Source organism: Numenius arquata, chromosome 2, assembly GCF_964106895.1.
Source record: "Numenius arquata chromosome 2, bNumArq3.hap1.1, whole genome shotgun sequence".
NCBI classification, from domain to species: domain Eukaryota; kingdom Metazoa; phylum Chordata; class Aves; order Charadriiformes; family Scolopacidae; genus Numenius; species Numenius arquata.
Window position 1 is genome coordinate 31,913,783 of NC_133577.1, and position 12,551 is coordinate 31,926,333.

Sequence of the window (12,551 nt, forward strand, 5' to 3'; positions counted from 1 at the left end):
GCTCGGCTCGTACCCGCCGCTTCCTTTCTTCCAACGATGTTTTCCTGCTCCACGGGGCGACGTGTTTGCTGAACTTTTCCTAACAGTTCGGGGGGCGGGTGGGGAGAACCTGAGGCGTGTGTTTTGTTTTTTTCTTTTTTTTTTTCCCCCTTTTCCCCGCGCCGGAGCAGGTTGGGGGTCAGCGAGCGGAGGAAAGACCAGCAGTAGGGGCGCAGCGAGCGGGTGGGAAGCACTCACGTCCTCGGGAGGACTGGTAAACCCCTTGCACCGGGTGTCCGCGAAGCTCGCCGGCTGCCGGGGCTCCCGCTGTGGAAATGGCTCGGATCAGATGGGGCTTCCTCCTCCTCGTTGCCTGTGCGCTTTTGTCACCGGCGCTCGCTGCCTCCGAAAAGGGCAGGCTGAGGAGGATCACCTACGTCCTGCAGCCCGGCCGGGCCGGCTCCTCCGGCAGCCGGCAACAGCGCCCGACCCTCCTCGCGGGGGAGCAGCAGCAGCAGCGCACGTTTAACGTACAGCTGAACACGCGCTACAGCGGCGGTGGCGGCGGCACCCTTGAGCGGACCCGGCGGATGAGCAAGCCGGGTGGCGCGGGAGTCCAGCTCCGCGTGGGCCCGGCCGGGCAAGTCCACCCCAACTCCGCCGCTCACGCCGCCTCCTTCGCCAAGCCGGCCCGCTTCGGCCCGCGGCCCAAGCCGCCGCCGGCCCCCCACGGCAACAGCAGCAGCGCCGGCCTGCCCCTCCGCCAGAAGCACCAGCTGCCGCCGCTGCCGGGGTAAGGCGCCCTCCCGCACGTCCCCCGCTCCCCAGCCACGGCTGAGGCGACGGTGGCGCTGCCCGCCCGCCTGCAGCCTCCTCAGCCCCCCACCGCGAGCACCTTCGTCGCAGCCGTTGTCGCCTCCCCTCGGGGCAGGGGGCCGTGGGAGCCCGCGCCGGGCCAGCTCTCCCCTCACCACCCGGGAGCCCGCGGCGAGTGCCGCGCCCGGGCTGAGGCGTCGAGCGTGCGAGGAGCCCCGCAGCCGCCTGCCCCTCGGCCCTCCCGCTGGGGCGGCGGGGTGGCCGCGGCCCCCCTTCTTTGTCGTTTGCGTCCCCGAAAGCAGCGCTCGGGGTGCCCCGTCCGTCCGTCTCCGGGAAGCGGCAGCCCGCCTTTCCAGTCAGCCGGCGCCGGGCGAGGAGTTTCCTCACAGCGCACTTCGGGACATTTAATTCTTCCCGCCTTTTCTCGCCCCGGCCCAGCGCCCGCCCCGCCGCCCGGCTGGGGATGCGGAGCGGGGCCGGCTACGGCGCCGCGGGGGGGCCCCGCCGGACCGTCTTCCCTCTTTGCTGTTCCCACAGGGTCAATGTCTGCGGGGGGCAGTGCTGCCACGGCTGGAGCAAGGCCACGGGCTCCCAGAGGTGCATCAAACGTGAGTAGCCGTGTGGGTCGGGGGGGTTCTGGGGACGCCACCGCAGTCAGTAGTCGGGGGAGCAGTGGGGGCCTGCACTGGCATCTGGCGAGGTGGTGGGTGCTGATATCGGCTGTGGGTGAAGAGGTGCCTTCCGAGCTCCGCATCCCACCTGCGCTGCACTGGCATGGTTAACCAGCACTTGTGCTTGAGCCCTTCTCCCATGGCATCCTGGTGAGTGGCAGTTGTAACACTTCACTTTTCACCCCGAAATCCCTGCTTGCTAACTTTCAGCTTTGCTAAAGGATGAACAGTGGGTGCTTCTTATTTTTATTCTCAACATAAATAGTGGCATTTTTGGAGAGAGCTTTGTGGAGGTTATTTTTTGTGGAACACCCCTCACTAATGCTTGGGTGTTGGGAATTTTTTTGAATGGGGGACTTAATAGGGTAAAGAACCTGCCAGAGGAGCACAGGTGGGGAGCAAGGAATTGCTGTCTACCCACACTGTCCCTTCACCAGCAGCCCAAATGATGGTCCTGGGCTTAGGGCATGGAATCGTTGAAGTCTCGAGCAAGGCAATAGAAGTGGATTTGGAGAAGCTCCTGCGGAGGGATGTACCTTTACTGGAATATCTAGAAACACAAAATATGTGCATAAAATAACACTGATTGAGTAAATACTATAATACTTAAATTGTCCTTTCTAATGTAAAAGAGGAAGAATCTTCCCTAATTTAGGCAGGTTTCAGGATGACCACAAATGACTAAGCTGGAGTGATGTTGCCATGAGGTCATGGAAGACTGGAATGACATAGCTCTTGAGGAAACCCCTTTAGTTGTCAGCAAAATTGAGCAGATCTTGGAACATCACTTTTGCTCTGCAAGACAGGCTTCTGTCCCTGGGAGAGTTGGAGTAAACAATGCTTTCAAGCAAACTTTGGGTGCGTGGCATTTTTCACAATAGGGAGCAATCACATTTGTAATCCTCAGAAAGGTCAACTACCTTTGACCTGCATGGAGCTGTTGCTAAGAAGCAAGGACTTTATTCCAGTAGGCTGTTAAAGACAAAACTTTACAATTTCCCTGACCAACTTAGACATGTGTTTAAGAGAGTCTTCTAAATTAACATTTTCATCTTAAAATACATGCTGCTGTGTTAGGTTAGGCACCTTTTTTTGCATAACACACATTACTAGAATGATTTCCTTCAGCCTACAGTGTTTGAGATACTCTGAGGCTAGTTGCAGAGCTACCTAATAAACACCCACCTTAGCTGAAAGACTAATCAAAATGGAAAAAATCACTTAAAAATTTCAGGAGATAAGTAAAAATCTGTAATTTAACTGCAATGCTACTGTCAACCAGTTATTTTCACTTTTTTTGACAAAACCCAAACAATTTTCCTTTTTGTGGCTCTTTGTCTTCTAGTAATTTTTATTTCCAGATAACTTCAATCCATCCTTTTAAACTTTTTCTTCTTAAGTTGGGTAGTTTTCTTTGCTTTCTGTCCTTAAAGTTTCATCTTTTTGACTTCTCCCATTATCATTCAACTATTGTCTCCTTTTTGTCTTCTCTCTTTTTTTTTTTTTTTTTTTTTTTACTCCTTTCTGTTTTTCAATAAGGACTGCCTTCAATAAGGACTAAGTCAGGCAATTAGATTTTTATGGGATAGCTCTGTAGAATCTCATTTAAATCCATGAATTAATTGGTTCATTCATATGGTTATTGGAGGAAGGGAGTAGCAGAGAAAGTTAAAAGGTGTGTGCGTGGTTTCTCTGACTTACCTTTCTTACTTTGTGTCTCTGATACTGGACTCTCCTTAGCATTAAATATTTTTGCTGCCTGCTCTGATGCTACTCTGATACCTCCCAGCAGTGGTATAGTACATGTCGCTTGGATCTTCTCAGTTTTACCCCTCTCTTGGCAAGCCAAGGGAAGCACTAATGTACTGAAGTTGTCTGTTTTGTAACTTAAGCAAACCATGAGAGAGCATTGACTTGATTTAGCTGTGGAAGATTAGTCTCACAGTCATAAAAGCCAGATATCTCCTTTTCTTGAACCTCCCGATATTCCTTTCAGAACAGAAACCCTATAACTGAACAAAAGTTAACCCGTTTGTTTCCTGTAAAAATAAGTGCTTTTTAAATTCAGATAGTGGACTCTCAGTTGGTTTTGAGTGGATTATTGCAGTTGTGGATTAATTGTGCCACAGATGCAGGCACACCTGAGCTGACTTCATGCAGAGTTAGTTTGGATCTGTCAGGGTTTATTAGCTCAGGCTCAGTATCACTTTAATAAGCTATTTGGCCTCTAGGGCCAGTTTATATTCTTTTGCGTGGTGCAAAGCCTGAGCTAATAAACCCCAGACCCATACTGGCTCTTTCCAGGGCCAACTTCCATTTGTCTGCATCGTGCTTCCAGAACCAGAGTGCTGAGAGCCAGCTCTGATCAGCGAGGCTTATTAGCTCAGGTGTAATCCCAGGCTGGAATACGCAGCATGTGTTTCTGCTCTGCTGCACCTGTGTGAATAAGCCTGCCTGTAACCCACAGAACGAGGGCTCGAAGGGAAGAGGTATGGTCTTGCAGCCCAGGCTTTGTTAATCTTCCCCTCTCCCTTTCTCTTGCATGGTGGTTTGCTAGCCCTACTTTCTCACACATGGGGCTGGGGCTGAGGCTGCTCTTTCCTTGGGTGACTTCCATCCCAGGCAGGTGGCAGTCTGGCTGGGAGCAGTGGCAGCTGCATTGCATTTCCATCAGCAGCAGCAACAGGGGGTATTTGAAATGTTTCTGTGCAGGTCAGAGGGCAGCATCTATACAGAGGAGGCAAGTGGACTTTTCAAGTCCTTTTTCTAAATTTTTGTTTGAAGCTGAATTGCCTGTTGTGTTTACAGTATTTATGTTCGCTTGGAAGCCTGACAGGCTGTCCTCAGAAGGAGAGCTTCTGTTTTCCTGTGGACTACCTGTATGAGAATGCCTACCGTATCCAATTTTAGGCATATAAGATTTTCCCCCTCTGTACCTAATATTTCAGTTTTAGATTATAAAGTTTTAAGAACTTTTTTTTCAAACTTGGTGTTACTTTCCTTATGAACTGCATCATTCTAATTAAAAAAGATGAAATCGTAAAGTTCAGCGTTAAAAGTGTTCAGAAATGCTTTATGCTGGGAGAATGGTGTCTAACAATCAAAAATGACCTTTTTGAAGTGTTCAGAACATCCACCTTTGGGTAGAGACAAAGGTGGGAAAAATGCAACCACAGCAATAAACACCTTGGAAAGTTATAAGCACGTGAAAGGGTTTATGACAAAGATTTTCTTCCAGTCACAGTTATCATAGGTTATAATCTATGTAAGCGCAATAATAAGATACCACCAAGGTTGGAGACATCGTTTTGTTAGTACTTGTTGCATTACCACAGTATTATACAAACATTAATTAGGTCTTTAACATGGCTTCAAGGCAGGTAAAACCTAGAGTGTGGGGGTTTTATTATTTATTTCATTTATGGAAATTGAACCATAGGTTAAATGTGGCCTTGGACAAGTTAAAACAACTGTCTGAAAGGCCTAAGCTGGAAATTAGGAGTTCCTGCCTCTCAACTATATGTTTATCCTATTGAAACTTGTTGCCTCCTACTTTGTTACTTGCTACTAAATTTCTGTTAGTTAAGTCTACTTCCTACGAAATATGCTCTTCTGTTTTTTTTTTTTTTCTTACTGATTAAAAGGAGTTTTTTTCATGTTGGGAAGTCAGGAAAGAAGTTACAGATGGTATGCAGGATCTGATATCTTAAAAAAAAAAAAATAAGGGAACCACCTTAATGTAATAGTGGACCCCTTCTAAAATGTGTAATAATATCTTTTATCTGCAGTGTTAATGTCAGTTGTTTGTGAGTGTTCTCAATGTGAACTGGATGGTTTACAAAACGGCATTGCCGGGAGGAATTCTAACCTTCACTAATAATCATAAGAATTAGCTAATGCTAATGGGAAAGAGAGAGTTGGCTGTTGATGGAAAACGGAAGCACCTTATTGCAGAGGTTTAAGAAATACTCATAGGACAAACAGGTGAGGAAGTGGATTTTGCAGGATAATGTTCAGAGTAAATTTCATATAGGAAGAAGAATTGCTGTCTGTGTAGGTGTGGAACCCACATACACCATCGGTGTCAATGATGAGAAAAAGGATCTTGTGTCTTCGTTAGCTGAAGGTGTTGTATGTGTGCATGGGCACATGGTGAGGATTTTGGAGTTGGAACTGGACAGGGTTCTTTGAGTTTGGTCATGAAGTTCTTACCCGTCTGTCACGTGCTCAGGCACCTTGGAGAGGTCACCAGTAAATAAGACAATCTGTTATACCTTTTCTGTATTAAAAGATTATCTTGCTAATTCTCTTCTCTTTTGAAAGACTTCCTGACTCAACATTAAATAAATGTGCTATAGATAAACATGGTTTAATTAATTTTTCAGAATAAGAAAATATACAACAGTAGAGTCTTCCTGCTGGAGAAGGAGACTAGAAAGCTGTGCTAATACTTGCCCAGAGGAAGGGTCCCATTTGTTCAGTTCCCAAATCTGCATGGTCTCTGCCTTGTGTATTGCTCCTCAGTTTGAGCCATCTGATCTCTGAGCCTCCAGACCTACACTTCCTGTTATTGCTGAGTTAGCATGCTAGAGCTTTGTGTTTCCTTTAGGACAAGGGCACTTCCCAATGTGACCAGTAGTTCTAAACCCCAGTTGTCCAAGACCTGGATGGAGCATGTCCTAGATTGCTTCTGGCTTGTGCTCCTGGATTTTCTTGGGGGAAGGTGAGGGAAAGGTTGCATTCCTAGGTCTTGTTCTGATACAGGGTTAGGATCCAGACCTGGAAACTTTAGAAGCATACATGGGTCCCCCAATTTAGATATAAAACTCTGTACCACTAAATATTTTAATACTGGTTGTTCAAAATCTACTCTTTTTCTGTCTTCAGTTCAGCTCTTGGAAATGGTGATGTCCAGGAGAGCTGTACTTCTCATCATTGGAACTGAGTACTTCAAATGTTTGCAGCTGTGCTTCATGGGGGTTTTCTGGTCATAAATGATTCCTGAGGCTTGTGCTTAATCAGCTTTGTGGCTTTGAGTTTTACCAAGTTCTGTTTATTTACATTGTGTATACAAAGCCTAACTATAACATACTGTCCCCAAATGTTGTTTTTTCTCATTCTAAGACCATAATCTCAGTAAAAACATTATCAATCTCGTTCAAATTATGTTTAAATCAAAATGAAATGTCTCAATTTTAAAGAGCTGTAACTACTTTGACCTCATGTAACTGACCTGTACATTAGTACTTTTTAATCTATTCTTTGATGTTGTTTTTAAACACTTCAGAATTGAAAAACTGAAAGCCATTACTCAAGTAGCTTGGTTTTGCCTCTGCTGTGCTTGCTACTGTAGTGTGTAAATAAAACTTTTGAATTTTGTATGCAAGGAATAGATTAGCTTTTGTAGTGGAAAGCTCTTGTTAGCCCTCATTGGTTGTTCTACTGTGCTTTATTTTTCGCTTACTGCCCTTGGAAGGTGGGAAAACAAGAGGGTCCAGATTCTTGTAATCTTTGGCTTTGTCTACATTAGCAAGCAGCATGGACTACTGGGAGCTGATCTATAGACTAAAGCCTTTGGTTTTGGTGGCCTGAGGCCCATGGTATGCGTGTTTCAGGGCTTAGTGTTTTATTTTGGACTAGGTGTATCGTGGTCTCATGGAATGAATGCCAAATGAGGCTGCAATACAGTAGGTGCATTCTTGGAGTGTTTGTGTTTTGGATTTAGTTGTTTTTTAAATCTGCTTCTAAAAGAAATACAGTGCATGTGCGTTGAGATGGCCCTGTAACACCAACCACACCTCTGTGAGTGTGATTGATAAGATGTGCTTCAAGAGAGAATCCGACCTGAGCTGAAACAGTGATGCAGGCTTTGAGCACAGTATCTGTCTCCTGGCCACTGATGGCAGCCAGGCTCCCTCCCACAAGAGGAGACAAGGAGCTGCTCCCTGCTGTATGGATGTGGCTATGCCGTGTGCCATTGCCACATTTTGGTGAGGAAACGTTAAGTCCACAGTTAGTATGAGGTAAAACCTACTCAGCCTTTTTGCTGTGAGCCATTTTTGACTTTTCTGGAAACAAGTAAGGTTATAATGATACATAATCTCTATTTCATACATATACTACAAAAATGTGTGTATAGATTTAAAACAAAAAAGAACCTTAAAAGAAACTTCTCAAGATGATGTGCTCCTGTACTGAAGCCGGTGACAGATCAATAATGAACTCATTCAGCTCATTGCAGCAGTTAGTGTTAACAAAAGAAAAAGGATGTGTAGTAAAGTTGTGGTGAAACTACAGTGGATAAAAAGTCCTGAACACTTCCTCAGTTAATACAGTATCTGAAGGAACGCAGAAAACTGTGGTTTGGGTTTTTTCCTTTTTTTTTTTTCCTTTTAGATTTGTGGCTATTTGTTTTCAGTTTGTAACTTGGAACTGGTGTAGAAAGCTGTGTAGGTGCTGGGGGGACCTGTGGTTCATCCAGCAATTGCATGGTGTTCTAGTTCTGCACATGTGCAGGAACAAAATGAGGTGTTGACAGTGAAGTGATACTTGGTACTTAAAATACCAGTCTTGCATCTCTTTTCTGTATGGCTGCTCTTCCTGAACGTGCAGAAGGGAAGAGCTGGAAGCTGGGTGTGCTCCCCTCTCCTTTCTCTCCAGCCAAGTGAGAGAGCAGGGCAAAGCAGTGTGCGTACAGCATCAGTGAGGCTCTTGGCCTTTGGGAGAGCGGGGCGGTAGTGAGAGGTGGGAGTTCTGCACTCTGCGGGGCCTCGAGAAACTGAAGGACTGCTTGTGCCAATTGATCCTGCCTTAAAGCAAGCTTGGATTGCTCAGGAGCTACGGAGTTAGTGGAGGGTGGATAAAGAGGGGCACCCACCTGAAATTGCTCCTTGTTCAAATACTGCAGTACTGGGTGCTGGCAGATTATGGGTGGTTCAAGTTGTCAAGTGAGTCTGTGTTCTGTAATTAACGTGGACTGATACGGAGTTGAGTTTGGGGTTTTTGCTTTAGATTTTTGTTCTGCCTTTAAAAGCACCAGTACTTGACTTGGATAGCCTGATTTAATCCTAGAAAACAGATCCTCTCTGTTTACTACAGAAAGAAAGCAAAGCTTTAGCATCTGTCTGCATTTCTGACTGCATACAGAAGGGGAATGAGCATTTTACCTGTTAGCAAGGCAAGATGTTCATTGAAGTACAGAGCTAAAATGGTTCTGTTTGGCTGTGTTCTTTTTTTTTGTGAAATGTGGATAGTAATCCCTGCATAAACCTAGAGTTTTGGAGAGCTGCTTCCTGATAAAGGGGGATTGTTTTGTGTCCTATGGCAAGACTTGTTTTTTCAAATCAGTGTTGTTATTATCTCTAGATGGCAGTTTAGGCTTGGATTTTGGAGGAACTCAACTAAATGTTGAACTCTGAATAAGAGTTTGTTGGATTTAGGAATAACTATTGTTCTTAGCATTTTAATTATTCTGTTATGATTGATAGTCTCTTCTGGTATTTCTTTTCTGTAATACTTCAGTTTTCTGAATCCTACATCCAATTAAAAATTTTCAGTTGCCTCTTTATTGAGTTTCTCTTAATTTGTTCAGTTTCCTATGTATTTCTTAGGAAGTGTTTTGTAACAAAATGAATAAGCACTGTAATGAGAAGCTTAAGAGAATGAAAAGGATTGCAGACCGGAGTATTAACCACTCCAGCAAGCAAGAACAGCATATAGCACATGAATCTGGTTTCCTTCGCTTAGTCCTTTCTGCAGTGAATATTTTTTTTTAAATACTGAAATTATAGAAGGATCTATAGTGTGTGAAATGTTTGTACTGTCAGAATAGGTCTCATATATTGAGATGTCATATAATTAAATACTTTAAAATGTCTCCCAGATTGTACAGTCTAACTTAAGTATTTATACTATATAAACACTAGTAAACACAACATGAATGAAAATGCCAAGTATCAAATAGCATGTTATATTCTTATGACTGATAAAATAATGTCATTTTGCTGTAGTTATGCTTTTACATATATATGCATATATGCATATATTTTATGCACATATGCAAATATGAGTATAGCTGCTATTAAATTCTGATAAATCTTAGCATTTAGAGGTAATACTATGCAGATACATAGAAAACAATTTTATTTTTGTTATTTTCTCATTAGGTTAAGAAAGAAACTCTGTGGGTTTTGTTTGTTTGTTTTAAAAGAAATATGTATGCCCTAAGTATTGGGTTTTGTTTCCCTTCATTCTTGGAGGTCATGTTTATGTAGCCATCCAAGCCAGTGTGGGAATACATCAGATGTTTTGAAGTGGACCAGTGAAGAATTCCAACAGTGACACGTGCTTTTATTTGAAGTATATTTAGGGAAAGAATTCCTTAAGACCATATAGTTATGATAAAAACAAAATTCTTGTGTACGAAGACAGAGACGGTTGTAATATTTCCACCATTAGTAGTGTAGAGGTCATACAGGTCTTCTACAGTTAATGGCATTTTTTTTTCTTCTGATTATTTAAATAATTTCAACTTTTTCATAAACTGCTCTCACAACATGTTTGTCTCACCCTTGGTCACAAATCCCTCTCTCCCCCATACTCAATGACCGTGTAGAATTGTTGTATATATTTCTGGTAAAATTCAACTTTTGAAAACTGTTTGGAGAGAGAGATTCAGATGAAGAACTAGATCCCTGAAAAGCATTAGATGGTGAGCACTAAATGTTGCTTCATTTAGCTTTTGGCTTTCTAGTCTCCACCGTTGCATCCTCAGTCCTTAAAACTACTTAAAAGACTTAAAATGATATCCAGAATAAAAGCGTAAAAGTAAGTGGTGAGATAATCAGCAGGGCAATTTGGTGAACAGGTATCTATTATAAACTTTGATCTTCTCCAGGATGTTGGCACCATATTCAGATTTTTCTGAGGGGAAACTGGTATATGCCCTTTTCCTTTCAGGACCTACAGCTTCTTGCTTTTCAGAGAAAGCGCTTCACTGCTTTTCTTTTGGAATCGGTGGGGGGTCATCACTCTGTCTTTCAACACAGCAGGAGTTAAAGGTGCCTTTGTATCACAACTTTTTGTTTAGGATGAGCACTCAACCAAGATGAGCCTTGGTTTGGTTTCCTTGTGTGCTTGAGGAATAGAAATCTTGAATTAATGAAATAAGGAAGACAGTATTTACTATGCCTTTAACAGTATTCCTATGTCGCATGTAAAGGAACTTGAAATTTCTGCTCTAAGCACAGATAAATATTTATGTCACAGTGTTGGTTTTTCACATTTCAGTAAACTTGGTGCATACATCATTTCTCGACCATTTTATGCTGGAATCTGAAACAGACCCACACTTAATAATCCTCTTTCCAATTATTATATTTGCTATTATTTGCCCTCTAGCATGTGTTTTGCCTGACAGGATTTATGCGCTCCTATGAGAGAAGTTGGTATAAACTGTGTCAGTGTGCACAGTGATGAAATTTCTTAGAAGTCAGGGCATTCTGCTTACACTGATGCTTGACTATGTGTGGTTAAGAAGGGGACTGGGAAAAAGGTACATTGCATTTTATGTGGAAACCGGAAAAATCTAGTGGATGTGCTTACTAGAAGTAGCACAAAACTCACAACACTTGTATTGTAATTGTTGTATCGAAGTATTAGAAATTCAGGAATGACATTGAAAAATTTTTGTGGACATTTAAGTACTAACCAACAGTTAGTACTTAAATCAAGCAGTTGCTTGATAAAGGAGATGCTTAAAGGTGGAGCTGAGACTGAAAGGTCAGAAACTTGAGTGCAGGAAACTTTGGGGATGTTTAAATTTGTTTATTGTGGGTTTCTCACTGAAAGGTATGTTTTTTGTGAATTTCAATTCTCCATGTGACATAGAGACAGGAGGAGATAGACTTGTAAATGAGATGTTACTGTTGGAAGAAGGTAATTGTGAATCAAGGTAAAATCAAAGTGATTAGCATAGAAATCAGACCTTAATGATCTTAATTCAGGAGTCATCAGGAGTTTAGTATTAAAGTTCTTTCATGACAAGTGGAGTTAGTTGTACCTGTATTTTGATTCTTTCAAAAGGTCTGAAAAAGAAATTTTTATCCAAACTTCTTCAATATATATTTTATACTTACTGATTTAATATATTAAATTATGCTTAATTTAGTATGTGTTAAAACAGAAATACATTCTGTATATGTAGAAGTCTTAAAATATTTACATATTTTAAAACTGTTATAAACCTTTTATTTTAGATCTTGCTTCTGCAAATATTTATATACTCTTTAACCAACATAACATAAACACATAGACTGAAAAGTGCATTATGTATAGATCAGTCCCAAACCAAACACACCCTTTCCAACACATCTGTGTATTAAGCCTAATGGTAATGCATAAAAAGGTTGAATGTGTTGGGGAAACAGCCACAGACAAAGCTGTCAGCTCTTTGTGATTTAGGGACTTCAAAGGAAATGTGGCACTGTGGCTTTATTTTTAGTAGATTCAGATTTGCATGGTCTTAAAACACAAAAACCAACCCAAAAGAACCCCATTTCTTTACCAAATTACACTTCTGGAAGCAGGGTGAGGTTGGTTGTGTTGTCTATGCCTGGCCTTCCAATGTGGCCAGCTTCCTTGGCAAAGCAAGTTTTGGATGCTAAAACTAACAGGTTCAAAAAGCAGATCAGTGAACTCCCTACAGAAAAATCTGTTGAGGATTCCTAAACACAAAACCAGCACTTTTGCTCAGGAAATTGCTGAGCTTCTAATTCTTGAAGGCTGTAGTGGTACAAACTTAATGCTTCTCGTCCTTGTGCCTGTCCTTAAGCATCCACCTTAGTAATGGAGAGAGGAGACTGGACCAAGTGGATCTTTGATCTGACCCACTAAGGCTGGTCGTGCTACTTGCATCTTTGCAAAGCTCCCTTTTGAATTTGCAGTCATGGCCTCCTTGAATTGAAAAGGACCGAGCCTGTTGCCTTTAACAGGAGTATATTGGCCTGCTTTTCAGTTTTAAACTGAATACTTCCATGCTTCAGTTTTTGGAAGCTTAGCTTTACGGAAAATAATGGTGTTTTCAGT

General features: G+C 42.7%; 1 protein-coding gene across 1 annotated transcript in view; it reads left to right on the forward strand.

Moving 5' to 3' along the window:
- Positions 1-314: 314 nt before the first annotated feature.
- The window catches only part of LTBP1 (latent transforming growth factor beta binding protein 1), a 199,851-nt gene continuing 187,614 nt past the window's right edge, over positions 315-12,551 (forward strand). Inside the window, exons 1-2 of the mRNA XM_074166229.1 lie at positions 315-772; positions 1,333-1,403. Coding sequence (XP_074022330.1) covers positions 315-772; positions 1,333-1,403 — 529 coding nt within the window. The remainder of the gene's footprint in view (positions 773-1,332; positions 1,404-12,551) is intronic.